At 40.8% G+C, this 27931-nt stretch overlaps 1 protein-coding gene across 1 annotated transcript; it reads left to right on the top strand.

Annotated features, from left to right (window-relative positions):
- The first annotated feature begins 17856 nt into the window (after positions 1-17856).
- On the top strand, positions 17857-26397 carry ATF3 (activating transcription factor 3). Its single transcript, XM_065401826.1, has 4 exons — positions 17857-17958; positions 22868-23111; positions 24590-24697; positions 26200-26397. The coding sequence occupies exons 2-4, from the start codon at positions 22872-22874 to the stop codon at positions 26395-26397; spliced, it is 546 nt and encodes a 181-aa protein (XP_065257898.1). The 5' UTR covers positions 17857-17958; positions 22868-22871.
- The last annotated feature ends 1534 nt before the right edge of the window (positions 26398-27931 follow it).

Below are 27931 nucleotides of genomic sequence, written 5' to 3'. Positions count from 1 at the left end.
CAATAAATTTTCTCGGAAACAACAAGGCAGACAACTACAGGTTGTTGGTGGAAAACCTCCTCAAGGCATACAAAAGCCTTGGTTGCAACATGTCACTAAAGATACATTTTTTGCACTCTCATCTAGATTTTTTTCCACCGAACTGCGGAGCAGTGAGCGACGAGCACGGCGAGCGATGTCACCAGGACATTGCAACAATGGAGAAACGCTATCAGGGCAAATGAAGCCCATCAATGCTTGCAGACTATTGCTGGACAGTGACAAGAGATGCTCCATTTAATGAATACAAGAGACAAGCCAAGAAGCGCCGAGTAGACACTGAATAGGACTAAACTATGTACAGAATAGTTTTTTGCCTTTTGTTTCATAATCAATTTTATTTATATAACCCTTTTGCTGATTTTTAAAGTGTTACATAAACAGGACAGGTGAAATATTATCATGTAAAGCAACCATAAACACATGAAAAGACCTAGGTTTACAATTTATGATTAAAACTCTACTATCTACACAATATACATAGACATAAAATGTAAAAATTTAAATATCTTAGAAACAGTAGCCAATCAGTTGTTTTAATTGTCATATTTGAATTCAGCACATCAAAATACATAATAAATAGCACATTTTATCTCTGAAGCAGACGACTTCTCAAAAATTGTAGACCAGTGTTATTTGTATTCTTATTACTTTATGTATGTAATGCTATAAATGTTCGTGTTGCTTGACAGATACAAAAAAAAAAAAAACAGTTGTCTTGAAAATTTACAATCTAGATCCTAATTCTCTGACACAACCCACAAATGAGACTCCTCATGGGTGTGGGTGTCTGCCCTGCGGATCACATGGCAGGTGGTTGAAATATAACTTGTTGAGTGATGTTCACACACTCTAGCTGGGTAAGGAAGAGGAAATGTAAAATGGAGATCCTACAGGCATAAGATCATATAGTTGCTTTGATAGGTGGTAGTCTATATTTCATGGAGATTCTGACCTTTCTTTATTTTATTTTTTACATATTAATCTAATTGTTATGCTAATATTAAATCTGATGTTTCCAAAATTAAACTGAATGTTATACTTCAAAAGACCTAAATCCTTTGTTTGATGGGTAGTTACCAAATCATCCTCCTGAGCCATGAGCCAAGAGATTTTGAAAAGAACAGTTTCTCTACTCTCCTTTTCTGTTCATCAGCCTCTTCCCAGGATTCTACATGTTCTCTCTACTCCAAATAGGTCCCTATCCAGAACTAAGAGGAAGGATCTTTGCAAACATTTCCAGTTTGTAAAAAAAAAAAAAAAAAAAAAAAAAGCTGTCAACATTTTCATAAAAGAAAAAAATGTATAAAGGTTAAACTTTGAGGTGCTCTTTAGTACTATCTATTAACCCCACATTCAGGAGATGTCTATTTTCCTATCAAACTGCAATACAAATTAGGGCCCAATCCTGCAAATATTTACTACCTGGTGTGGTACTTACAGTACTATTACTAGTGGTTCCTTGTACTTCAATTAGAATACAATATAACTTTAATTCATACAAACTCTAAAACAAACTGCTCTTCATATACAATTACAAAGTTAAAAAATAGCAGGAGAGTGAGAAAATTGGGAGGTACAGCAAGAGAGAAAATCCTGATTCTCCTCTGACCAGCATTAATCCGCAGTGACCCCTTTGAAGTCAATGAAATTACACCGGTGTTTGTGAAAGGAGAATGAGGCCCATATTAATTGGGATATGAGGTGAGATGGAAAGTCGAGGACAAAGCTTCTTAAACCAACAATTGTGTAAGTCCTGGTCTATATTTAAAACTTAGGTTGATATAGCTACAGTGCTCAGGGCTGTGAAAAATTCACACCCCTGAGTGCCGTAACTACGCCAACCTATCCCTCAGTATAGACACAGCTAGATTAATGGAAGAATGCTTCTGTCAACCTTGTTATCAGCGCTTGGGGAGGCAGAGTTCCTACAGAGATGGAAAAACCCCTTCCATTGCTGTAGTCTGCATCTACACTATGGGGCCACAGCACCATAGCTACGCCTCTATTGTGCCTGTAGTGTAGACATGGCCTAAAATAGGTGGCCAGCACTAGATTCATAAGTATGTCATCCCTGTAAAAGAAGGTGCGTTCTTACCTTAGGTTAGCTAACTTGAGTTAGTTAATTAGATGTAGCAGCTGGCTTTCAACTTTTAAAGTCTAGTTGGCTTTTAACTTGGGTTAGCAGCCTGGGGTTCATAACCTGAATTAAAAGCTGACTTGCAGTGCCTTCACTGCTATTTTAACCCATTAACTAACCCCAATTGAGAACACACCTTTTTTCTGAAGCAAAAACATACCCATAGATTTTAAGATCAGAAGGGACCATTAGATCACCTAGTGTGACCTCCTGAATGTCACAGACATTACATGTCACCCAGTCCACTCTGTATCTAGCTCAGTTAGGTGAGCAGATGAAGTGGTGAAAGGCAAAGACAGGACTTGAACTGATGAAGTACCAGGGGAGTCACTCATTAACACTTCCCCAATTTTTGTAAGCAGTCTATTGGGGTCGGCACTTGTCAAAATAAATCTGAATGAATAATGGAGAAAAGATCAAAACTTATGCAAGTTTTTCTTGTGCATTCTATAGGTATTCTTTCAAACCCTGAGCACAACAGAAGAATTTGTATTTACTTTGTGATCATTGGGGTATCCCCTAACTTATTTTTCCTGGCAATGCTATATCAGAAAAAGTATCATCCCGGAGTGGGGGAAAGATAGCAGCATAGGGGACTATGGAGGGCTGATGTGGTTCGGCCACACTGGGGAAGGTGACTGCTGAGCAGGTGCACAGAGGGACTCCACATCGTTTGTGCACAGCAGAACTGGTCTCCGTGCCCTCTCCGCAATAGGCCAGACCTGAGGGGAGAGAGTTAGGGACAGGCTGGAGTAGGAGCACTCATATTTTTTTATGCTGACTCAGGTCTTCTGTCTGTCCATGACTATATGCATACAGTGGCTATAAACACCTGCCTAGGATGAGGTAACAGGCATACAGACCCTGCTCCAGTTTAGAGGCTGGAATGGTGGCTATGGTGGGGCTGTTTGGATGCTTCATATCCTGCCTGCAGATAGGCAAAGTCTTATAAACTTATCCCTTGGTCCTCATATGGGTTGAGGCTGCTCAAAATTAATGTGAGACGTGGAACAGCTCCATTTGTGTATGATCCAATGGGCTAACACAGAAGCACAGTCTAGAGCAGCATCCAGGCCATCCAGATGTATTCCTTTATAGATCTTCTCTAAGGAGACGTTCAGCTCTTTCAGAGGTCCCATATTTTGTTGCTGACACATATCTCCCAGATCATGGCGAGGCTGTTTGCATCAGCTCATGAAGCCTTTTACTAGCTACACCTTTTTATAGATGAATTCTGTCAGCGCATACCACTTAACTTCCATGCCTGTGGCAGCCATTTTCAGGCCTCACTATAGCAGTGTCCCAGTGGGTCAATGGGAAACCTATAAAGTAAGGGAAGGATGGTGTAAAAGTTCCTGAAAATGTCAATATTCTCTCTATGGTTCCAATTCAAAAGTTCCACTGTGCGTGAGGACTGCAGGATCAGCCCTAGAGCTGTATTTAAGAAAAATAGTAGGCCCGATCCATTTGTCATTAAAATCAATGGGAGATCTGTTGTTGACCTCAGTAAGAGCAGGATTGGGCCCTTTGACGATGCTTTTACAATTCCTTTCATAAAGGTATGTATGATGCATATTTTAAAAAAAGATTACAACCGTATACTCAAGTTGATTATTAAAGCCCTAAATCTGCAAACACTAGAGCACCTGCATGGCTATTTTAAGGATCTGGGCATAAATGAAATAAACATTAAAAAAAAAATTATAATGACCTACAAAATTGTAATACCACAAACAATCTCAATACATATTTAACCCAGGCAAAGCAAAACAAAAATAGTATGCATTTTATGCTTACTATGAATGTTCTTGTCTTTTCAAATACATTGGGCCCAACTCATTGCTGACATACAACCTGATTTTGAGAGGATTGCACAGAACAGAAGGGAAACTGTTTAGAGAAATTAAAGTCTAAACACACCCTTTTGAATAGCGGGCAAATCAGCTATAAATATGACCCATCAAATATATATTTGACTGTTAATTGTAAAATTCCTTTGCTTCAAACTCATGCTTACAAAAACAATTAGCAGCTAAAAAATCAAGGGCCAGAGTCTCAGCTGGTGGATATCAGTGTAGTTTCATTGAAATCGGTGGAGCTATGCCAATTTATACTAACCGCTCTTTAGTCTCTGGTAATTTGGCACATCTCTAGTGTCTGCTATTAATACCAAAAAGTTGATTTTTTTATGGTTGGAAAAGTCATGCAATTGTAAAAGTAATGTTAGAAGATAAGACTCCCAAAGCCAGGAAGTGTCAAATTGAGCCCCTCCATTCTCAAAAAAGCAAAGAGTCCTTTCTCAAGCAAAACTCCCAGTAAAACACTGACCATAACACTATAAATGAGGAATGGAATGCCAGTCTTAACTGTGAATTTCCTGACATTTAACTGTGCTATAACCCTGATGTAATTTCAATGTATATTTAACTAAACATTTTACGATTTCTCTGATCCAAGGATCATACATCTTGGCCTACACCCCGTCTAAATGCAACCCTCCGTCTAAATGCTCTTGTGTTTGTAGTGAAAAGATTTTCTTCTCCTTGAAAGTTGTTTAGCATGACAGACATCTGCCATACTTAAAATGGGATACTGTTCCATGTTTTACTTTGATCAGCTTTCACTCACAGGAAAATTGCTAAGTATAAGTATGTTTGATCTAAACTTTTTTTTATTAGAAACAGAACTTAGAGAAAAGAAAAAAAGTGGGAATCTGGTTAAACATGCAGCTGCACAGAACTGAATTCTGGAACAGAACATAGATTTAAAACCTCACAATAAAGTCAGTGTGAGATCTGCAAAACAGTTCCAAGAGGCCCTTCAAATGAGTAGTTTATGTTTTACACCTTTTCTTTCTCACATTTGGTGTTCAATTGTAAATTACAATACAGTTTCTAAATTTATGGGTCACATAATGCCCTCTCTCCATGAGGGAATGCTTGCAGACTTAGAAGAGAGCAGTTTTAGCCCTGAGTGTACTTAGTGTCATTGATACAAAAAGTGTCACCAAAAATCCTTCAGTGTTTACATCCAAAAGCAAGTAAATTATGGAAGTCACAATATGTTATTCTGATTAATTATCCCTCAGGCTATATGGGCTCAACCCTGCAAAATTATCTTAGGCAAATGTCACATTGAACTTCACAGGAGTTGTGTCTGAGTAAGAACTCCAGAACTGGGTTCTTTCTTTCTTTTTGCTTCATGGAGGGGAAAAAAGTATCTACTCTGCCTATCTGTCTAACCATATAAAAGAGGTCACCTTTACTAGGCAGCCTTCTGTCTTGAGAAACCACCCCCAGAGTACTCTCAAATGCAGTGACTAAAATTCTGGTCTGCCTTTATTAGAAGATCACCTCTGTTAAGCAATATTTTTTAAATTTTTGCTGATCACTTGAGCAGTAGCTTAAAGCAGAATTTTACTGTCTGTGACCTGCATATATTATTAGTTCCTAATGGTCAACTGGAGCACTGATAAAACAGTATTATGAACTTATGAGTAAGGATCATAGACAATTTATATAAACAGACAAATAGGTTAGAAAATCAGCCAGCTCGCTCCACTTCTCAGCAAAGATTTAATAGCTTACTGCTATAGCAAAGTTTCAGGTAACTGGGAATGCCTTACTTTTACAAGTATCAGAGGGGTAGCCGTGTTAGTCTGAATCTGTAAAAAGCAACAGAGGGTCCTGTGGCACCTATAAGACTAACAGAAGTATTGGGAGCATAAGCTTTCGTGGGTAAGAACCTCACTTGCATCTGAAGAAGTGAGGTGCTTACCCACGAAAGCTTATGCTCCCAATACTTCTGTTAGTCTTATAGGTGCCACAGGACCCTCTGTTGCTTTTTACTTTTACAAAACGTACTACCATACATTTGGTGATCTACTGTAAGAGTCTGAGTTTGCTCCCAATCAAGACAGTGGAACTAAAAATAATTAATAATATCATTAAAACTAAGCTTGACAAAACAAGCAAAGCCTATTTTGTGCAGCAGTTGCCTTGATTAATTTATTGGTTTTCTTCATTTACTTATTAATTTGCAAAATCCAGTCATAAGCAATAGCTCTCCCAGTCATCAGAGCAAATTAAAGAAGTTCTTCTGTCATTACTTTTGGCTTAGATCTATTTCTACTTACATGGGGGCAATCCTTGTTTGCTGCAATGGGAGTTGCACCCACATAAGTAGCACAGAACTGGGCCATTTATTTTTTATATATTTTATATATTTTTATAGTCCCATAATTTACAATAGTTTTAATGACTCACAGGGAGGGAGGGGATTTCTTGTCAGCTGATGATTACACCAGGAAATGCTTTTCTCATCGGTCTTTATTGCTTGTACATAATATACGTTAGTATCCCTGCTGCTAGAGTGGGAGTCACTTCAGAATGCAAAGCTTCCAACAGTACTTCAGTCAGCAAACCCTCCATTTTCAGAAATATGTGCATTCATTTGTGCATACAGTTACTGAGATTGTGTGTGCAAATGGCCAGCTAGAGGTCTAACTACTCCTGTGTATACAAATTTAATTGTATGCACACACAATTCTAAACAAATCTAAGTGACCCTGCTAAATCCTGTCTCCAACCTACTGTCTTTGGAGAAACCCACGGGCATTAAAAAGAATACATATGAGATTAGTATGAAGACATGGCAATCTGTTGTTAAATACATGGAGGATATCCAAAGTAAACTGGCAAATCTTACTAATTTCTCCCTTTACTAGTATCATTTTTTGCTGTTAAACATGTATATCTTTTGTATTGTTATGGCACAAGGTGCTGAAATTCCCCTAAAGATGACATACAGTAACTGCATCCAGAGGGGCAGATCCTTAACTGGTGGGAATTGTCATAGCTCCATTGACTTTAGCCAGAGTATTGTGTGGGCTAAAGGGCTCTGGCAGTTGAAGCTCCGAGGTTCCTTTGCGTTGCAGACCAACTGCACAAAACACTGTAGACACCCAAGCTCATCTTTCTAGGCCATGTGGTCTCTGTGAGCAATCTGGGGTTCCCGGATGTAAAACTCAGGGACTGGTGCAGCAAGATGAGACTGAAGCAATAGAGGTGTGTGATGACCTGTTGAGAAACAAAGCTACAAGAGAGCTGCTTCGGGGAACAGGGCCTTATCTGAGGCTTCTGCAGGCAGGAGTTGCCTGTGCTGCCATTAGTTATTACCCCATCCAAGGAACCAGGATTTGTGTACATTCTATAAATAAACAAACTGCACTAAAGGATACCTGATGGTGAGTAATCAATTTCTGCTCCAAATGGGAAACTAACCCATAAAGCCTCCAAAATCTGATACTGCTCAGCAAAGGGGTAACAGTATTTACTCTCTGGACACTTTATGGGATATTCTGTAGACCCTGATATATAATTTCAACCTTCCACAGTACACCTATATTTATTTCAGTATAAAATATTGTAAACTATTTAACACTTTTTATACATAGCAGCTGGTCTGTGCATTAGCTTTGCTTCACATGAATTCTTTAAAAACAATGTACTTAGATTACAAAATCATAGCATGGCCTAACCCTGAATTCCTCTTGCATTCATAATTCCCATTGAAGTCATTAGAAATTTTGGATGCATGAGAACTGCAAGATCAGGTCCTACAGACAACTTATCTTAGAGTCATAGAATCATAGAACTGGAAGGGACCTCGAGGTGTCTTCTAGTCCAGTCCCCTGCACTCATGGCAAGACTAAGTATTATCTAGACCATTCCTGACAGGTGTTTGTCTAACCTGCTCTTAAAAATCTCCAATGATGGAGATTCCACAACCTCCCTTGGCTATTTATTCCAGTGCTTAACCACCCTGACAGTTAGGAAGTTTTTCCTAATGTCCAATTTAAACCGCACTTGCTGCAACTGAAGCCCTTTGCTTCTTGTCCTATCCTCAGAAGTTAAGTACAATTCTTCTCCCTCCTCCTTGTAACAACCTTTTATATATTAGAAAACGGTTATCATGTCTCCTCTCAGTCTTCTCTTTTCCAGATTAAACAAACCCAATTTTTTCAGTCTTCCCTCATAGGTCATGTTTTCTAGACGTTTAATCATTTTTGTTGCTCTTCTCTTCTCCAATTTGTCCATATCTTTCCTGAAATGTAGCACCCAGAACTGGACACAATACTCCAGTTGAGGCCTAATCAGCGCAGAGTAGAGCAGAAGAATTACTTCTCGCGTCTTGCTTACAACACTCCTGCTAATACATCCCAGAATGAGGTTTGCTTTTTTTGCAACAGTGTTACACTCTTGACTCATGTTTAGCTTCTGGTTCACTATGACCCCCAGATCCCTTTCCTAGGCAGTAGTCCTTCCTAGGCAGTCATTTCCCATGTTGTATGTGTGCAACTGATTGTTCCTTCCTAAGTGGAGTACTTTGCATTTGTCCTTATTGAATTTCATCCTATTTACTTCAGACCATTTCTCCAGTTTGACCAGATCATTTTGAATTTTAATTCTATCCTCCAAAGCACTTGCAATCCCTCCCAGCTTGGTATCATTCACAAATTTTATAAGTGTACTCTCTATGCCATTATTTAAATCATTGATGAAGATATTGAACAGAACCGGACCCAGAACTGATTCCTGAGGGACACCACTCATTAGGCCCTTCCAGCATGACTGTGAACCACTGATAACTATTCTCTGGGAATGGTTTTCCAACCAGTTTTGCACCCACCTTATAGTAGCTCCATTTAGGTTGCATTTCCCTAGTTTGTTTATGAGAAGGTCATGCGAGGCAGTATCAAAAGCTTTACTAAAGTCGAGATAAACCACGTCTACTGCTTCCCCCCATCCACATGGCTTGTTACCCTGTCAAAGAAAGCTATCAGGTTGGTTTGACACTATTTGTTCTTGACAAATCAATGCTGTCTGTTAGTTATCACCTTATTATTTTCTAGATGTTTGCAGATTGATTGCTTAATTATTTGCTCCATTATCGTTCCGGGTACAGAATAAATACTTATGTATACTTATGTACGTAGGATACAATTTAACTTATTTTTTAATAACTTGGTACATCTCTTGTGTCCACTATTACTACAAAAATTTTCCAGTGTTTATATAGATGGAAACATGGTTTTTTTCTTTATGTCAAAGAAAACAACTTTTAGCCTTGTTATTTATTTATTTATTTATTTTAATCGATCAGCATCTGCCTCAAATTCCAGGCATTTCACAATTTAAAAAATATATATTTATTACAATATTGCAAAAATCTGTAACTAACTGATCAGCCCATATGTATAATAAAGATAGACTCTCCAAAAATAATGATCCTGACACAAAATCAATATATCCCACCCGATGAACCACCCCATTCCCAAATGCCTGAGAAAAAAATATATGACCTAAATCACAGAGATAAGAAGTAATATTTATAGAGGACTTTTTGAGCTATTTACTAAACAGTAAGACCCACAATTCAGCAAAGCACTTAAGTGGACTCGGATAACTCATGAGCTGAAAGTCAAGCATGCAATTAAGTGCTTTGCTGAATCTGGTCCTATATTAGTTAATTAAAGTTTTGGGGTGTTACTGATCCTTTTCCAAATTCCATATCAAACGTTTACACATACGCAAACTAAATCTAAAATAGAGTATAAGAACTTCAGGGACTGTCTCTTCCAGGTAAACTCTTTGGGGAAAGGATTGTCTTTTTGTTAGATACGAGTACAGTGTGTAGTACCATGGGACCCTGATTCCTGCTTGGGAGCTCTAGATATTACTGCAATACAAATATTGAATAATAATGTGTTTGTGCAGCACCTAGCACAATGAGAGGCCCCCATCTGATTGGGCCTCTGGGGACTAAGTTACTAACATAATTAAAATGATATCTAACAATAAAATATTTAACTACATAACTTTTCATCTGTGGCACTCCAGATTTTTCACAGTGGAAAGTAAGGGTATGTCTACACAGCAAAGAAAACCCGCAGCTGGCCCGTGCCAGCTGACTCAGTCTCACAGGGCTCAGGCTGCAGGGCTGTTTCACTTCTCTGTAGACTTCTGGGCTTGGGCTGGAGCCCAGACAGTAGGACCCTGCAGGGTGGCAGGGCCCCAGAGCTCAGGACTCAGCCCAAGCCCAAAAGTCTACACAGCAATGAAACAGCCTCGCAGCCTGCGTCGGCTAGCATGGGCCAGCCATGGGGTTTTTTTTTTGCTGTGCAGTGTAGACATATCCTGAGTCTCATTATCCCTGCCTCACCGTGGCAAAACGGAGGCACAGCCTTCCCTACCCGGCCCTCCATCCAGTTTTGCAACTCCAATGTGGCCCTCGGGTGAAAAAGTTTGCCCACCCCTGGCATAGACCAAGCAACTGGCTATGACATGGGGGCTCTGCAGTGGGCAGGTGGAGTGTGGGGAGGTTGGAATCATCCTCCCACACTGAGGAGCATTTGCAGAGTCATTCCACAACCACTAATGCAACCTCAGAAGTCCTCACAGAAGCCCTCATAATTTATGTGCACTCTTTTCTCCTCCCCGGTGAACTCCTGCCCCATCCCTGCCAATCTGTCTATTGTGACACTCAGGGAGACCCTATGGCATGGCATGTTGAGGATTTGCATCCCCAGTGTGGGCTCCTTAAACCCTGCTTCCTCCCTCCTATTCAGTAGACTTGCCCTCGTTTTACCACTGTGTCCAGAGCTCCCCATGCCCATGGAGAGGGGTCAGGGTTAGCCCTGGTTGTGCAGATGATAGCAGAATGCTTTTGCATTTGTAATTAAGGTTTTCCCATTTAAAAACTGCATCCAGCCATTTTCGTTTCATTTTCCTTATGCCTTGTCCTTTCATGTCTGGACAAGTTACGGTAAAATTAAAGCCACAAAACAAGTCAGCACTGTCAAGAAACTGAAAGTTAAGACTCACCTACTTGTCCCTGTTACAGAAACTCTCACCTACTGTGGGGGAAGGGTCACTATGATCATCTGACTGAAAGATGAAATGTCAGCCTTGACTTTGAAATTGCTGGAGATTGTAAAACTGTGTTGGAGATTACTGTTATTTAAGATGAATATCTGTCTAGAAATTAACTTTTTTTTAATGCTTAAAATATATATTTGTAATGACTACAGCAGATTATAAAGTACACATTTACAGACAGGTAGGAATATACTCCATCATGTGTGACTGATACCATAATGAGTCCAAAGCATTTGTAATCTACCAGGTAAAAATACACAAAATCTTTGTGTGTGAGAGAGAGAGTCCATGTGTGTGTGTGATTGGGTGTATTTTATCTGGTAGATTACAAATGTGTTGGATCCCTTATTATATCAGATCACTACAGTGAAACCTGGATCTCCAACAAGCAATTCCCATCTTAAAATACTCCTTTACAGTAAAGTCCCTAGAACACTTTTGTATGTAGTTAAGAACCATCTCTACTGGATCCAGCTTCCACTGAAGTCAATGGGAATCTTTCCATTTACTTCAATGACAGTTGAACCAGACATTTAGGTAGTTGATTAAATCAGGTTTTACTGATATTTTTGTACACACATAATCCCTGGGCCAAACTCAGTCCGTGTTTATGATTGCTTCCACCAATTTAAACTATTATGTGGGACCCCATAATGGAAAATCTGCTGGGGGCGAGGAGTTGTGACCACAAAGAGTGACGATAGCCTTCTCTCCCTTGAGGGGAACAATGCTGCAGGGTTGTAACTGAGGACTTGATCCAATGGCAGCAGGTCTAGGAGGTATAATCTATACTAGCCTGCATAAGCATTGGTGTATCTGACCTCGTATTTTGCATATTCAGTGGACACAATGGTTCTTTTGGAGCTAGTATAGTTTATTTGGTCACTTTTTGAGAAGTGGGTCTTTTCCATGCTGGACCCTAGTAACTCCGGAGGAGACCATCACATGAAATTTTCTTTGCTGATTACTGACTAGATAGACCATATCAGCTCCAAAGGAGTATTCATAGTCCATTGTGATAATCCAGCTACTAAGCAAGAGTGCAAAGTCCGTGTGATAAAAACCTCAGGAAGGTTTCAGAGGAAGGAAACAGTGAATTGGCTCATTCAGCCAAAGAGCATGGCCATCTGCACTGTTTTTTCCCAAACACCTAAAAGCACTCATGCATATAATAATAATGGGCCAAAACCTGGTGTCTTTAAATTGAGTAAAACTCCTACTGAAGTCAATGAGAATTTTGGCCCACAATTTTTGTTTGGTCTATTAGTAATTAAGTCTCCTTGCATCCCTGTGAAGTAGGTAAGCATAGTATTATTATCTCCATCTCACAGATGGGCAAACTGGGGAACACGGGGTAAAATTATTTGTCAAAACTCAGGGAGCTTGGAAGCTTGAGAGGCAGGACTGAAAGGACCAAGGGAGAAAATAACAGGAAAAAGGGAACAGAAAGAAGAAAAAAGAGGAATGACAAAGAGGTTAGGGACACAAGTGGGAGAAAAGGGAGAAGTGAAAGGAGGGGAAATAGAGAAGAGATAAGAGACGAAAAGAAAAGGAGAAGTTTCTGTAATCAGGAAATAGGGAGGAGTGCTATTGCTCAAACATAAAGCAAAACAGAGACCAGGAAAGGAGAGAATATATGAAAAGGAGATAAAATAAGACAGGAAGGAGGAAAATGAAGTTGGAGAGAATAAAAAATAGAGATGGAAGTAGAGACAGTGAATAAAGAAACATAAACAGAGGGAGCAGGAGGAAAGCAAGAGAAGATGCTCACAAAACTGATGTGAACTAATCTTGTTTTTAAATATTTTACTGCTAATAATACAAGTGGTAATAATCCCTTACTTATTACATGCTAAATTCCCCCCTGAGATGCACATACACAAATCTCATTGACTTCAGTAGGACTGTATGTAACACATTGGCAGTGTTTGTGTTGCATGCCCCTTTAAGGGATGTCTATACTGCATTTTAAACCCGGGTCTGTGGGACCCAGGTTTGTGTCTCCAAGCCTGTACTTGAGCATCCACACTGCATATAAACCTGGGCTTACACTTACTGGACCCGGGTCTCACATGCTAACATGTTCATACTGCACCACATACATCTTCTGATTCAGGTCTGCAGCCTGAGACATGGCTTGGACCAGAATCACAGCAGGACTCGGGCTCTGACCCATCCTCTTAGCAGGGTCCTAGTGCTTGGGACCTGAGTGCTTGCTGACCCAAGTCAGACTGATGTGCATGGATGGAAAGGGGGCTTAGGCTCAAACCTGAATCAGAGGCAGGGCTTAGTGTGCACTGTAGACATACCCTTCTTAATGGCTGCTACTGCTACTACTAGGAGTTACTACTTTCGGCCAAGCAGTAGAGATCTGTGATGCAGAGATAATGGACCCAGGTTTATGCTGCTTACAACACATGCTGCTGACAAAACATGCATAAGCATCTGAGGTGGGAATTTGATGCCAATACAAATGCAAGAGCAAATATAGGAATCTTGCAATACAGCTTTGGAACAGAAATATACTGTATAGGAAAAATCATAGCAAAGTGACTGCTTGGCCTGGAACTCTAGAATAGCTCTGCTGGCACAGTCAAAGAGCCCAGTTCTGTAATGGTTTTATATTGCTGTAAGTAACCCTGCTGAGTTCAACAGAGTTATTCCTCAGTTGCATGTGCAACTGAGAGGAAAATTAGGCCTGTTATGTTTATAGTAATATCAAAACTTAACAGCAGTAAAACCACAAAGGACTCAGGAAACCAAATTTCACCTAAGAAGTCACTAAGCAGGACAGATACTTAGGAAAGTAAATTTTATATATTTATATTTCATGAGGCCTGTGATATTTACCAGAGGAAATCATAGGTAACTTCACTGCTTAATGGAGTTACACCACTAGAAAACAAGTGAGAGATGAGAATTGGGCCCCTATATTATATAGCTTTTCCCTGGCAGATATCCCACAGCTCCATACATGTAATGGAAGGGGGAATACAGAAAGCTTTTGCTGCAGGGATTTGAGCCTTATTGCTTAGTTATATTACTGGAGGCCATATTTTTATTTTACTGACATACCCACTGGAAATGAAGAGGTGTGGGGGTGGGAGAGGCAGGATTTGGCCCAGAAGATGGTGAATAAAAGAATCCTTTTCTCTGTGCCAATTCAGGTTGGAGATTTTCTGAGAGTCTACAATAACAGAGCAGCAGGTTATTATTTAGTATGATTGCTCTTTGTAGAAATACCCAGTGAGTAATACTGTAGGTGCTCAGGTGATCATATACTGTACGTAGATCAAGACATAACAGCAATATAATTAAAACAAACTTCATCTCACTGAAACTATTACTGTTTCAGTCAGACTACTTCCTGCGGTTTCTGGTAACACTAGAGAGAGGAAATCTAAAAGGATCAGGGAATATTTAGCTAGAGGAAGGTAGAATTTTTTTTGTGTGTGAAAAGTTGAAAAGTAAAACTACCAAAAGTGTTTAAGCATCTTGTGTATCTATTGTTTGCTTTTACTTCCTGACATTCTTGATAGCTATATTAGTTTGTATTAAGTTGAATCTAGCCCCAATCCTACGTCCCTTGCTGAGGTCAATGGGAGTTTGACATTGATTGAAATGGGAGCAGGATGGGGCCCTATATGTTAATGAAACAAAGCGTAAAATTCTGTTTTCATTTTTATTATAGTTCAATTCTTTCTTACTGAGGAATGCCATGCCATGAAATTTTACAGTGGACTAATTTTAAAACATGCACAGTTGCTACCACTATGTTTATTCTAAGGGGAGGTGCTCTCTCATATCAAGGATTTGGTAAATAACACCTATTTTACTGTCAACAGCATTTTTCATATTAAACATATTTCCTTGTCGATGATACTAGAAGTAATGAAGATACATGAAGCATAAGCATCTGTCTGCTTAGTACTATATTATATCTGTGAAACACTGTGATCATGAAATAATTTTTAGTGACACTTAAAACAGGTTGACAATATTTATCTTTGTGAGGTGTTTCTAACCACTCTGAAAGATGAAGTAATGTATTTAACCTTTCTAATTGCCCCTGCTTATTTGTGTGACTTTGCTCTATTTAATTAAAAATGCTCCCTCCAAATAAATTTGCATGGATAATAAAAGTAGTTAAATAACCCTGGATAGTTGCTAAAGCTCTCTGTCTGTATTACAGCAGGCACCTGGTCATCACCACTCACTTAATGTTGCAAAACAGCTTCCATAATAACTCCCTGTTTCCACGTGCTCAGAACTTTCCACAACATTTACATTTTGGGATGAAATTCTCCATGTTTGCCTCTGCCTTCTTTGTAAGTCTGAGCAAACTCCTTCCAGCTGTTTTTGGATGTGGAATGAGTGAAGAAAATACCCCTCTGCTGTATAAACAATTTAACTACAGGGCTACCCCAGAAAACAGAGCTGAAGTTTGAAGTTTGAAACTTGTCATAGACAAGTTCCCACTAAAGAGTAATGTTTTTTGCTTGGTGTTGGGATAATTGTTTTGGATTTACAAAGATAAAATCCTTAGAAGGGTGTGAGCTGGATGAGATTTTGTTCCAGTGTCTGTAGGTGTGTACTTAAAGAGATATGACCACTATATGAGTGCATAGCTAGGCAGTGTGCAGCAATCAATGTTTTAGATCTTGCAAGGGGTCTAAAACTGAACAGGTGTGGAATAAAGACCTTGCCATTAGAATCTATAAACTGAACACACCACATAAGTGTAGAGCAAGGAACAAACTGTACCTACACACTGCAAAGATGATCTTCTAAACTGTGCAAGCCAGATTTTCTTTCTCCTTAAAAAAAGTAGGAAATTAAATGCAAAATGCCATTGTTAATGAAGTGTTAAGTTTGTGAGATCAAGCATGCAAAAGTCATGACATTTCAAGATTTAAGGCTATTATCAGGATTAGATTGCCCCCAATGCACATATATAGCCCCTTATTAAATGCAGACCTTAAAGTAGTGCTCTTGCTTGTTAATGCATTGTATGTATTTATTGATGTATATCGTAATATGCATGTACACACTCAGTACACAAAGTGGCTGAGTTAACATGGCTTGAGTGCCTGAGTTTGCAAGTGAAAGTTGTGTTCACGCTGTTTTTTGTATGTATTATGTAAGTATTATATTATGTTGTATATATATGTGTGTGTATATTTATGAATATTGAAGCACTTTAAACAATCTGTTTCCCAGCTTTTGTGTTGTGGCTGTTAGAAATTAATTCTTGTTGTTTAAGACATTAGGATGATGTGAAATGAAAAAAAGGAAAACGTTCTCCTCCCCTTAAGTCCTCCTCCTCCCCGAAGGCAGAAGGATATTGTTAGTCGCTTTGTTTAAGGAAAGATATTTTTTAGCTCCCTGATGTGTCAGCAAAGGGGTCTTTAATCTTTACGGGTAAAAATTAAAGTCAGCCCACTCAATTTGTACACTGAACGTTTAGGTGGCATCTGAAATTGGGGGAACTACATCTCAGTGACACAGGATCACATTTTCAGTTCTTTTGAAAACTACATAATCCTTCAAAAATTATCGTAAAACGGGCTTTGCTTTTATTACTAAAAAGCCCCACTCGCCCACCCACCCGATTCCTAGTAAAAGCCTCTAAAGGTACGGAATTACAAACAGCAGATCACGCCGAAAACATCTCAGGAAGCACATCTGCGCCGTTTGGGGGAAAGAGAATGGGGAAGTGATTTTTCTCTAGAAATCTTCTCAATCTTCACCCGTGGATCGGACAGTTTTCTGAGGGGAGGCTACTTTCCAAAGTGAATTCGATTCTCTGTTAGAAATGCCCCTTACCCACACGCTACGGACCCGTCCCCGCCTCTCATCCCGTTAGCTAAATCTCCAGTGGAGACGAACTCTTCAGAGCAGGCGCTGGAGACCCAGATCGGTGCGGATTGTAGTATTTTTGTGTCAACGCGCGAGCCGCACGCTGCTCCCCTTGCACAGGGGCTGCCCGGGAAGGCTGACGCGCGTACACACCCGTATACAAACAGACACACAATATCACACACACGGTGCTAGGGTCGTCACACGGGCACAGATGCCTGATGCACAATTACACATTCGCCCCCTACACAAACGCTGATCTAATGGGGGGGGTGGGGGTTTCAAACCGTTTAAATGGCTACAGAAAATGACAAAGCCTTTCCTAAAAGGTCCCTTCAGCGAACCAGTTCTGCCCCCTAATTCCACCGCCGCCCCCCGATCAGTTATTGCCCATCCCCGTTGCAGCAGGATGCCAGCGATCTGGAGTCATGCAGCTGGCTTGGGCACCATTGGCTCATGAGGATGACACGCAGCTGCAGGAGTTAACATCTGGCGGCTAGCCCAGGCGGCTGCAGTCCTGTTATGGAGCGGGTGTGCATGCGAGCCAGCTCCCTTGCTCCTCCTCCTGGTCGGGATGGGGGGAACCTTGCATCACCGCCCAGCGCTAGCTGCGCTCCCCCTTCCTTCGCTCTCTCGGCGAGGCTATTAATAGCATGACATCAGCCCGGGACTCGCAGCCAGAGTAAATACCAGCGCTGCCCACTCGGCTATATAAGGAGGGTGATGCAACCTCTCGCCGAGCCAGAGATTCAGACACACACCGAGAAGCAGCCGCCGCTCTCCAAGCGGCAAACTCGGAACTGCCCGGCAGGGACTGGAGCCCCTCCAGCCAGCGCGCCCGGCAGGGACCCGCGCGGACAGGCGGACGGACCGAGCCGTCCTGCTGCTCCCCGGCGCTGCCTCGCCCGTGCTCGCGTCTGCTCCGTCCCGCTCTGCTTGTCCCAGGCGCGGCAAGGCGGCGTGAGAAGCGGCGGGGGAAAGGTGAGTGAGTTTGGAAAGGGGCAGGGCGGGGGGACGGGGACTCGCCTCGCCGGGGAGCGCCCGGACTTTTGGCTAAGGAACTTGATGGTGGCGAGCTCCGGGGGACCCTCCTCTTGGCTCCGCTCACGCGGGTGGGCTGGGGAGCTCGCGAACCGCAACTGAAAGCAAAAGTGCGCTCGGAAGAGCGAAGTTTTTGACTCCTGCTGGGGCCACGCACAAGAAGCCCCCCCGCCCCCCTATTTCTCCTGCTTCGGAGTCTCTGACCCGCGCCTTAGACATCCCCCCGCTTGGACAGTGCAATCGCGGCTCCCCGCGCACAAGTCACCGCCGCTTCGGCTTAACCCGGGGCGCTCAGCCGCGCGTCTGACCCCCCGGGAGCCGGGCGCTCTCACTGGGGCCAGGGGCGCCGCTTCGGGGGGGGGGGGCTGCGCATCTGGCCCTCCCCCTTCACCCGAGAGACGGGGTTTCTCCCAGCTGAGCGGCCAGGGTCGCTTTACTGCCCGATTCATTCGTTTCTCTTGGGCTGGGGGTAGCGCTCGAGTCCGTAGGGCGGCGCATTGCTCGGCAGTAGGAGCGCGGCTCTGCGGGGCGCCCGGTGCTCGCAAGCTGCTGCCCAAGTTGTTGTGCCTGCGATACAGTCCTTTAGAGAAAAAAGTTAGTAACCAAGAGCTCAAGGCACCCGCAGACTTCAGTTAATGCGGGTCACACAGCAATGGCTGTGTCTGTTGAGAGCCGGGGCTACATATAAGTGTTGTAGGGTCCCAAATGAAGCTATTTTCCTTTATGTTATTTTGGGGAAATATTGACCTCTTTTGAGTATTTGATTAGCATACACACAGACGAGAAGTGATATCATCCTGCAAGGTGGTGAATAATTAAATAGTGGGGAAAGTCACTAGGAGATAAGTCATTTTTTTGCCCCTCTACTGATGACTGACATGAACAAGATCAGTTGCTGACCTGTTGCCTAACTGAGCAGGGTTGAGTGACGACGCAACAGAAAAACTGTTACACAGAACGAGTTTCCTGTGTGAAATCGATTTTCTTGGTAGCAACAACAGCAGAGAAGTTCGGCAAATAAGGAGGCAGATACGATCTGGGATATCAGAATCCTAAAGGTCAATTTGAGTGCACAGAGGTTGTGAACTATAATTGCTCTTAATGCCGTTTCAGATTAACCTGTATAGCTCACAGGGTTTATTGCGTCAGCAGCAGAGGAAAATGAATTCATCTAAGGAAATACAATTAAATCATTCATCTGCAGTTAAGCTAAAGGAAAGCTAGGAGTGAGGGTGACCTGAAGTGTTCACTTTTAATATTAGCATTAAACTGAAGGACACGTTAAATAACATAAAGGCTGAGTTTGGACTTTGGAATAGAGAATGTGCCCTGACACATCAAATGTCAGAATGTGAGAGGTGAAAACTAAAAGTGGGGGGGAAATCATTACACAAACTGTGGAATGGGATCTTCATCAGGAAATGTCCTGTTTTTTCTTGATCATAAGCTTCAGATGGAGTGGCTTGCACTTGTGCCAGGGATGAATTGAGCCTCTGTGGTGCTATTCTGTGGGGTGTTCAGCACCTCCAACTCCCAGTGACTTCAATGGGAGATGAAGGTGTTCAGCACCTCACCAGATTGGGATCCATGTAGTTGTATGGACTTGTAGTTAAACAGAAAGGTTTAGATGTGATTATTTTCTTGGGCTAATTATAGAGCAAGCCAAAGTGTGTTAGGTGCTTTACAAACAGAGTAAACCAGGTCCTTGCCCCATATAACTTGCAGCCTAAGATAATTTACAGACAGATGACTGGGAAAAAGGGAGGCAAAACACATTTTTAACTTTTGCTTATACTATTATAATATAGGAAGTTGTATGTTACATCTTGAAGAAAAAATGTTTTTGAACAGAGGAAAATACCAACATTACAATTTTATGTCTATTTATCAAGTATACAAAAGGTATCTATCTAGCACTCTCCGTACCTCTGATATAGTTCTGATTTATTATTATTTGTATTATCATAGTGTCTGGAGCCCCAGGCATAGAGCAGGACCCCACTGTGCTAGGTGCTGTACAAACACAGAACAAAAAGACAGTCCCTGTCCCAAACAGTTTACAAAAAACAAGCGGAAACTAGCAGCAAACCCCACCAAAGGAAAACTGACCCAGAACAGTACTCCTACAAACCTACCCACCCACAAACCCCTTCAAGCCCTTCTCTTTCCTAAAGCCTGAGTAAGTAGAGATGCCTTCCAGCATGTTTTGAAGGTCAGCAGACTTGGGCTATTTCAGACCAAAGGGAGCCGCAAGTTCTAAAGTCAAGGGTGCCCATAGAGAACACTCCCCCATCACTCTTACATCAAGGAGACACCAGTAAAAGCAAATAGGGTTATAAAAGGGATTTTAGCAGAGTTTTGTGGATATTTGAAAATAACTCCTCAAATTACCAGTGGAAATCCAGCATAGACAATATTTCTCATGATATTTTCCCTGAAAGCTCTGAACATTCTTGGTTTCTTTTGGTGGTAATACTGATTTTAATTAAAAGTTTATTCACATATTTAAAAAAAAACAATAGACCTATCACCAGTACTGAAAATTAAGGGATAGCTCAGTGGTTTGAGCATTGGCCTGCTAAACCCAGGGTTGTGAGTTCAATCTTTGAGGGGGCCATTTAGGGATCTGGGGAAAAAACAACACTGTTAGGGACAGTACTTGGTCCTGCTAATGAAGGCAGGGGACTGCACTTGATGACCTTTCAAGGTCCCTTCCAGTTCTATGAGATAGGTATATCTCTGTATATTACTTGGGGTGGGCTGGAGAAATGGCTTTGTTAATTTAGATCTCTGATTGGAATGAATTAAACAGAATTAGCCATATAGAATTAAGCCATCACCATGAGCTAAAACAACAGTGACAGCTAATGCACATAGCTAAGGCTTCCTCTATCCACATACAATGATGGGTTCAATCCCATTGGGAAATAGAAAGAACCTATTTGAATGTGTTGGTGAAATGCTAAATGCTGTTGTTGGTTTGTCAGTTGGAACTCAGAGGGATGTTTCTAACTTGTTGGAGATGAGTATCCTCTAGCGCTCTGAGATTATAGGATTAATGAGTATCAATACTTAAGATGACTCATGAGCAGGGGCTTCCTGAAGTGAATAAATTTACATAAATTTCCCAAGGTCTGTTGGAATAACAAATAGTTCCAGGGAATTTTCCCTTCTTTAATAACTGACGGTGAAATCCTGAACTCACTGAAATCAGTGGGAATTTTCCATTGACTTCAGTAGGGCCAGGATTTCATGTGGAGAGTTTGGGAACTCCTCGGTACTTCTATTTTTATTGAAAATGAGAAAGTGCTTGGAAAGCCTCCAAACCTGGGATTTGGTGACCAGGGCAAGGGAATTCTCCATATCGGTAGTTCACTAACTTTAGATTTTTGTATTTACCCTTTACAAATATTTAGCTCTAGCCCAGATTCTGCTCTCAGTTATCCCAGTGTAAATCTAGAGTAAATTTCTGGATAACTGAGCGAAGAATCTGGCCATTTGTTAGAGTACATAATCTTCACCACCACCCAAAGCTGCAAAGTTAAAGCACTGACATAAAGGTGAGTGCACAAATCTAGGCTGACTACACAGAGCCTTCCTTTATGTACGCAGATGGCCCTGAGGCAGTTGTCTACTTAGCTGCTAGGGAGTTAATTGCAACTGATTTTACTATAATTACCATACGAATCAAGAACAGGTAATACTGCAGTAATCCCATTACTACAAGATATACAGTTGACTGCATCCCGTGAGGAAGTAGAAAAAGCAAATATGGTAAAATAATCTGAATTTTATCCAATTTTTTAAAAATAAGGGTCAGATCCTCCACTGGTATCAACTGGCATAGTTCCATTGAACTTAATACAGCTACATCAAGTTACAGTGATGTTTAATCATTTAAAATACTTAATTTTAAGGGTGTGCAAGGGCACTTTCAGATTTCACAAGAGCAAAAGAATAAAATATACTTCAAATTTTGCATTATTCCTTCCCTCCAATTCTACCTCTGGCTTGATACCTCTGAGCATATATAGCTCTTTACGCTTGAGCCAACTTTTATTACAAACTGCTTTGCAGGAATTTATCTTTTGATTTGAACAATTTTGGGCCAGATTCTAATCTTGCTCAGTCACACCCATGTAAATCTAGGCATCCAGTGGAGTTACTTTGGATTTACACAGATGTAACTGAGGCCAGGATCTGGCCCATTTCTTCCAAGCTCGAATATAGCAGTATAGCTCTTAGTATGAGAGAATCATTTATTTTGTGTCTTTTTACAATTTTAAAATTTAAAACCTCTTCAATTGCCATTTTTTCCTTCTACGGGTCCTTCTCCTTTCCTCCCTCCCACCCCAATACTATCCTCACACACCCTGCCATGCTTGAAGGATTCACAATGCCATTTTACTTTGCAGAAAAATCCTGAAAATGGACTTGCATAATAAGATAGAATCTAAAAAACATACATCCATTTAAAAATTGACTAAATATAGATGCATTCACTTAGGATCTGAGCCTGCATTGCTTGATTTCAATGGAAGTTTGGATTGCTCAAGGAATACATGATCAGTCCTTATAAAGTAGACAGTAACCGTTCTCTTGCAACCATTATGAGCTACAGTGCCAACTCGCACACCTTTCCATGAGACTCTAAAATAAATCTATAAATGTGTGTGTATACATATATGTACACATACATAAATAGTGTAAGAATGTCATCTCAGCCTATGCAAAAAATATACAGGGATTGGTTCATAGTTATGAAAATGCAGCTCTCTTCTGTCAAATCTGTTTGGCTTGTTAAGATTATTGAAAGACTATTCAATGTTTTTATTTTGTTCCTTTTCAGCAAAATGATGCTCCAAAACCCAGGCCAGGTATCTGCATCAGAAGTCAGCGCCTCCGCAATTGTTCCCTGTTTGTCTCCTACAGCGTCACTGGGGTTTGAGGATTTCACAAATCTAACCCCACTGGTGAAGGAGGAATTGAGATTTGCCATCCAAAATAAGTGCCTATCCCACAGGATGTCTTCCACATTGGATACAGTGACAGTGTTGGAAAGACCTGTTGAAATGTCTGTTCTGAAAGCAGAGGTATCATTCCTTTGATAATATTTCTGTTTGATTGATTAGTGTTCTGATTTAATGTACCACAAAATATCCCAAAGACCAAGAATGATATAATCTCAAACACAGGCAGTCCTCAGGGGACTTAATCTGTCAATGTGTTCAGTGCTCTAGTGTTTCTTTATTTCTGTTTTCTTTAGATGCTACTGTGAAACACTATTTCACCTTTCATTTCAGTTAGGGCCAGTTTATTTTTAGCCTGACACAAGTAATAACTTCCCTTATTAATGGAAGGGAGTATCTCTAGAGGGTACTCTGTATCTGGCTTCACTACTGACTTGCTGTAGGGCCTGGAGCAAGTCACTGCAATTTAACCTTGATGTAGTTAGTTGAGGTCATCTGCAGGTGGGAGGTAAAGGGTTGACTTTCCTCAACTCGCTACAGGGAAGTAAAATCAACCACTAGGATTTTATATCAAAGTCACTATCTCAAATTAGCTATCTCAATATAAAAAGACACCTTTTATTGCAGTGAAGTTTGGTCAATAGCCATGAATAGGGTGACCAGACTGAAAAATCGGGACGGGGGTGGGGGGTAATAGGACCCTATATAAGAAAAAGACCCACGAATCAGAACTGTCCCTATAAAATCTGGACATCTGGTCACCCTAGCCATGAATTGGTTGTAAACCAGTTTTCTGGTTGTGAACCTACCAGGTAGCCAAAAAGAAAGCGCTAAGCTGTATAATAGCACCCTCTTCTGAAGAAACCAGCTGTGCCATTCCTAGCCTCGGGGGAGGTGGGGCAGATTGTGAACTCATGCATATTGGTATAAGTCTGAGTAACTCCACTGAAATCTATGGAGTTATACTAGTGTAAAATCCAAGTGAGATGAGAATCTGGTCCATAGGTCAAAGTTACTTTGGGTTTACACTGGAGTAACTGAGAGCAGAATTGAGTGTAAAGAGTGAAACTTTTTGTGAATTCCATACACAACCATTGATCCCACTCCATACTCCTATTGGCATCAGAGGGTATTCAGTGTGTAAAGATGGCTGGGTTGAGTACAGCTAGTAGATCTTAGACACTGGCATAGTACTCTGCTATCCAACCACCAGACTAGGGGCCTGATTCTGCACATCATTATTACTCAGACAAAACTCCTCCTGACTTCAGGGAATTAAACATTAGTCAGTAGAATAAAATCTGAATATATTTTAATTTAAAAATGTTGGCTTAAATAACTCTTCAGAATGTGACACATAAAGGACCTCATTCTGATCTGTTACGCCAGGTTTACATTGATGACCTCAGAGGTGTTACTCCTGATTTACACTGTTTTGAGTTCAGAAGCATATCTCTAGAGTGTCTGATGCTCTGTGTTGGTAACACACCTATTAGTGCTAACCTTTAGTGCTACCATTATTTTAAAAGTCAGCAATTATCAACATGATTATTCTGCATTTACTGCATCATGCTGAGTATGTGCATCTTGAATCTTGCTAGTTTTCGCCCCAAGAAGATGAAAGGAAAAAGAGAAGAAGGGAAAGGAACAAAATTGCAGCTGCAAAATGCCGAAACAAAAAGAAGGAGAAAACAGAATGTTTGCAGAAAGTAAGTTACTGACTTTGACTGTTCTCAACCTATTTCCTCTTTCTGTTATTTGAGCAAATAGGACAATGTCTTCGGGCTAAAGGTCAGGACTGGGAGTCAGGAGATGTGGACTCTCTTCCTGTCTCTGCTACAGACTTCCTGTGTGATCTTGGACAAGTCATTTACCCTCTTTTCCCTAACTGTAAAATGGAGATATTTAGTCACCTCACTTGAGCGGTGGAAAGCTGAATTCACCAATGGGTGAAATTCATCTTTGTGCAGAAGGCTGGCACAAGGCCTATGCAAAATCCTAGGACACTGGGGTGAATTTTACCCAAATGCCTTTAGATCAAATTTGGTTAACAATGAAAGATATATGAAAAATAACTGAAGAAGGAGAAGAAAACATTGTTGAAATTTTAGTGAATGATAGTGTTATTTATATGGATAATAGTAATCTGAAAATGTAAATGGAACACATGAGGAATTAAAATTACATTTCACATAATGTACATTATAGATTCTAATAAGCTATGCTTACTCCATGCACCAAAACTTGATTTTTCTATGAAATGGCTCTCCAGTTAGAAATGATCACTGATGTAGTAGCTTAACAAATTAAAGCTGCATCTCATTTGGTTTATAATTAACACTACTGATTGAACTTGAGAGAAGTAACTTTTACAAATCACAAGCTTATTTACTATTACTATTACTTATTGATACCGTAAGCTTATGCCACTGCAAAACAGTAATGATGTCATAAGAGTCCTATAGACAAGAGCCCTATAGACAGGGTAGCACAGAGGACACAAGAATAGGCACAAAGTATCCCTTATGGTGCTAATGTCTGTCTCCATTAGCAAGTTTGTGATTATTAGTGTTTAGTATTTAGTGCATTAAGAGTACTAAGCAGTCTCTCAAAAGCCCTATATCAGTGACTGTCTCTTCAGAAAAGTGCAGGGAGCCCATTAACATCACTCCTTGTGTTGGTCAGAGGGGCTTATCAAAGAAAAGCAGGGTGCTGCTTCTTATCCTACCCCAAAATGAATGGACTGCCTCCACAGGCTCTAAGTCCCTGCTGGCCTGGGAACAAGGAACCAGGCTAGAATCAAGGATTCAGATCCTGGGGTGCAGTTCACTGAAACTTCTACTCTGCCGTTGGACTGGCCAAGTGAGTTCATAATGGCTTTTTTTTTTTTTTTTTTGGTGGTGGTGGTGGCAAATAAGCTTCCTTTTGGCCAAAGCAATGTTTGGCAGGTAGCTCTATTGAATTTGGCTTTGTGACCATTGTCATATTTCTTTAAAGGGCAAAGAGGGCCATTGTCTGAATCTGTTCTCTAGACTATTATATACTGGTGAAGTACAGTTGCATAGTTATGACTAATTAAGAAGCAGGTAGTTTCTTTCTAACCCAGCCATCATGCTTTGCTACCATTAAAGGGTGGCAACCATCACAATAACATTATGGTTAACTATGTAAAATACTCACTGTAATACTTATGTCTGTGCTCTGTGACTAGGAATCAGAAAAGTTGGAAACTATCAACGCAGAACTAAAGGCCCAGATTGAAGAGCTAAAGAATGAGAAGCAACATTTGATATACATGCTCAATCTCCACAGGCCCACTTGCATAGTTCGAGCACAGAACGGGAGAACACCCGAGGATGAAAGAAACCTCTTTATTCAACAGATCAAAGAAGGAACATTGCAGGGTTAAGGCAAACCAAGAGTTCTCATAGTGCATCTTTACACCAAAAAAACAGAAACCATCGAGGATTTGACTCAATGTGTATCTGTAGGATCCTATTAGTCTAGAACCGTTAGGCAGGGGAGATTGCTTTGTTAAGCAGGAAGGATCATGTTGGCTTAGCTGTGATTCTTCCTCTCCAAAGCTTTGGTCTCGATCAAGTCGAAGTGTCCTTTGCCTCAACTCTAGGTTTTAGTACTTGTCATACTTGCTGTTCCTAGAAGCTACAGACAACAGCTCCGGAAGTTTTAGGTCTCTGTAGTGTACAGTGCCTGCACTCATGATGTTTGTGTTAGAACACTATGACTTCCAATGATGCACATCGTACCGACAGCTGTGCTGGATGGACACTATCTTTCCTTGTTGCTGGTAGGGAAAGCACACTGAGAGTGTTTTTAAAGTTTTGCAATGTTTCCAGAATGATGCTTTCTGGCAGAATGTGTTGCTATGTGATGGGACATACTGTAGTCTAACCTAATGCTGCAAAGACTTTCGTTTCAAACTAAGCATTGTACTTTTTTTTTTTTTTCACAACACTTGTGTGGGTTTTTTATGACTCAGCGGCAGATTCTGAGAAGTCTGAGAGATATGACAAGTGTCAGTTTCTTGCCAAATGTCCATGTAACTAAGTTTGCATTTACTGAACTGGAACCTCACTCACTGTTCTTCAGGAATTGCAATTTTGCATGGAAAAATAGGAAAGCACCTTGGCCTTTGCGCACCCAAAGTATAATGTCTCATATGTGTGATATTTCAAATAACTTTATGGAAACAAAATTACACAGTAAAAATAGACTTGAAAAATCTAATGATTCCCTAATGTCTTGGGTTCTGAGCATGCAATCTTTATTCAGGCAAAACTCCCATTTATCATTCATTCTGGGTGAAATTCACCCCGTGCAGAGGGCAGGTGCAAGGGCTATACATCATGTAAGCCCTATTTTGACGCTATAAATGTAATTTAAATAATGCATCCACCTTATGCTGGCCCTCTGCACATGGGTGAATTGCACTTTTTGGGAAGAGGGAACTAACCAGGAAGGGACTTCAATAAGACTTTTGCTTGAGTAAGGATTGCAGGATTGAACCCCAAGTTTGTGAATCACAGAAAATAGAAATGGAAAAGACTTACTACATTAGATCACACAGGGGCTGATTCTGCACACCTTTACTCAAATTAGTAATCCTGTTCACACAAGTAGTCCCACACGTAGCTCTTATTCATGTGAGCAATGGTTTGAAGTCTCTCACCCTGTCAGGATTATTTCTTATTGCCAGATGATTTATACAGGGGAAAGAATTCTGACTGTAGTAATTTTTCTTTCACATTTGAGTGGTAACTGCAGCCAACGAAAATGCTGTTTAGAATCCAAGAATAGCCTAGAACTTGGTGATGTAGTGAGTAACTATTTTTTACTTTTTTAAAAATCTAACCTTAGATGTTTTGAACTATTAGTTGAGCTGCTGGACTAAAGAGCTAGAGTTATGAGTGTTTAAATTCTGA

Source organism: Emys orbicularis, chromosome 3, assembly GCF_028017835.1.
Source record: "Emys orbicularis isolate rEmyOrb1 chromosome 3, rEmyOrb1.hap1, whole genome shotgun sequence".
NCBI lineage: Eukaryota > Metazoa > Chordata > Testudines > Emydidae > Emys > Emys orbicularis.
The sequence above is the reverse complement of the archived record's forward strand: the minus strand, read 5'-3'. Positions and strand labels throughout refer to the sequence as shown.

Excerpts from the sequence above, each read along its gene's own strand:
- ATF3 (XM_065401826.1), top strand. The coding sequence starts at position 22,872 with ATGATGCTCCAAAACCCAGGCCAGGTATCTGCATCAGAAGTCAGCGCC. Across the intron at positions 23,112-24,589 it reads TGTCTGTTCTGAAAGCAGAG|TTTTCGCCCCAAGAAGATGA; the intron begins GTATCATTCCTT and ends GAATCTTGCTAG. Across the intron at positions 24,698-26,199 it reads AAACAGAATGTTTGCAGAAA|GAATCAGAAAAGTTGGAAAC; the intron begins GTAAGTTACTGA and ends CTCTGTGACTAG.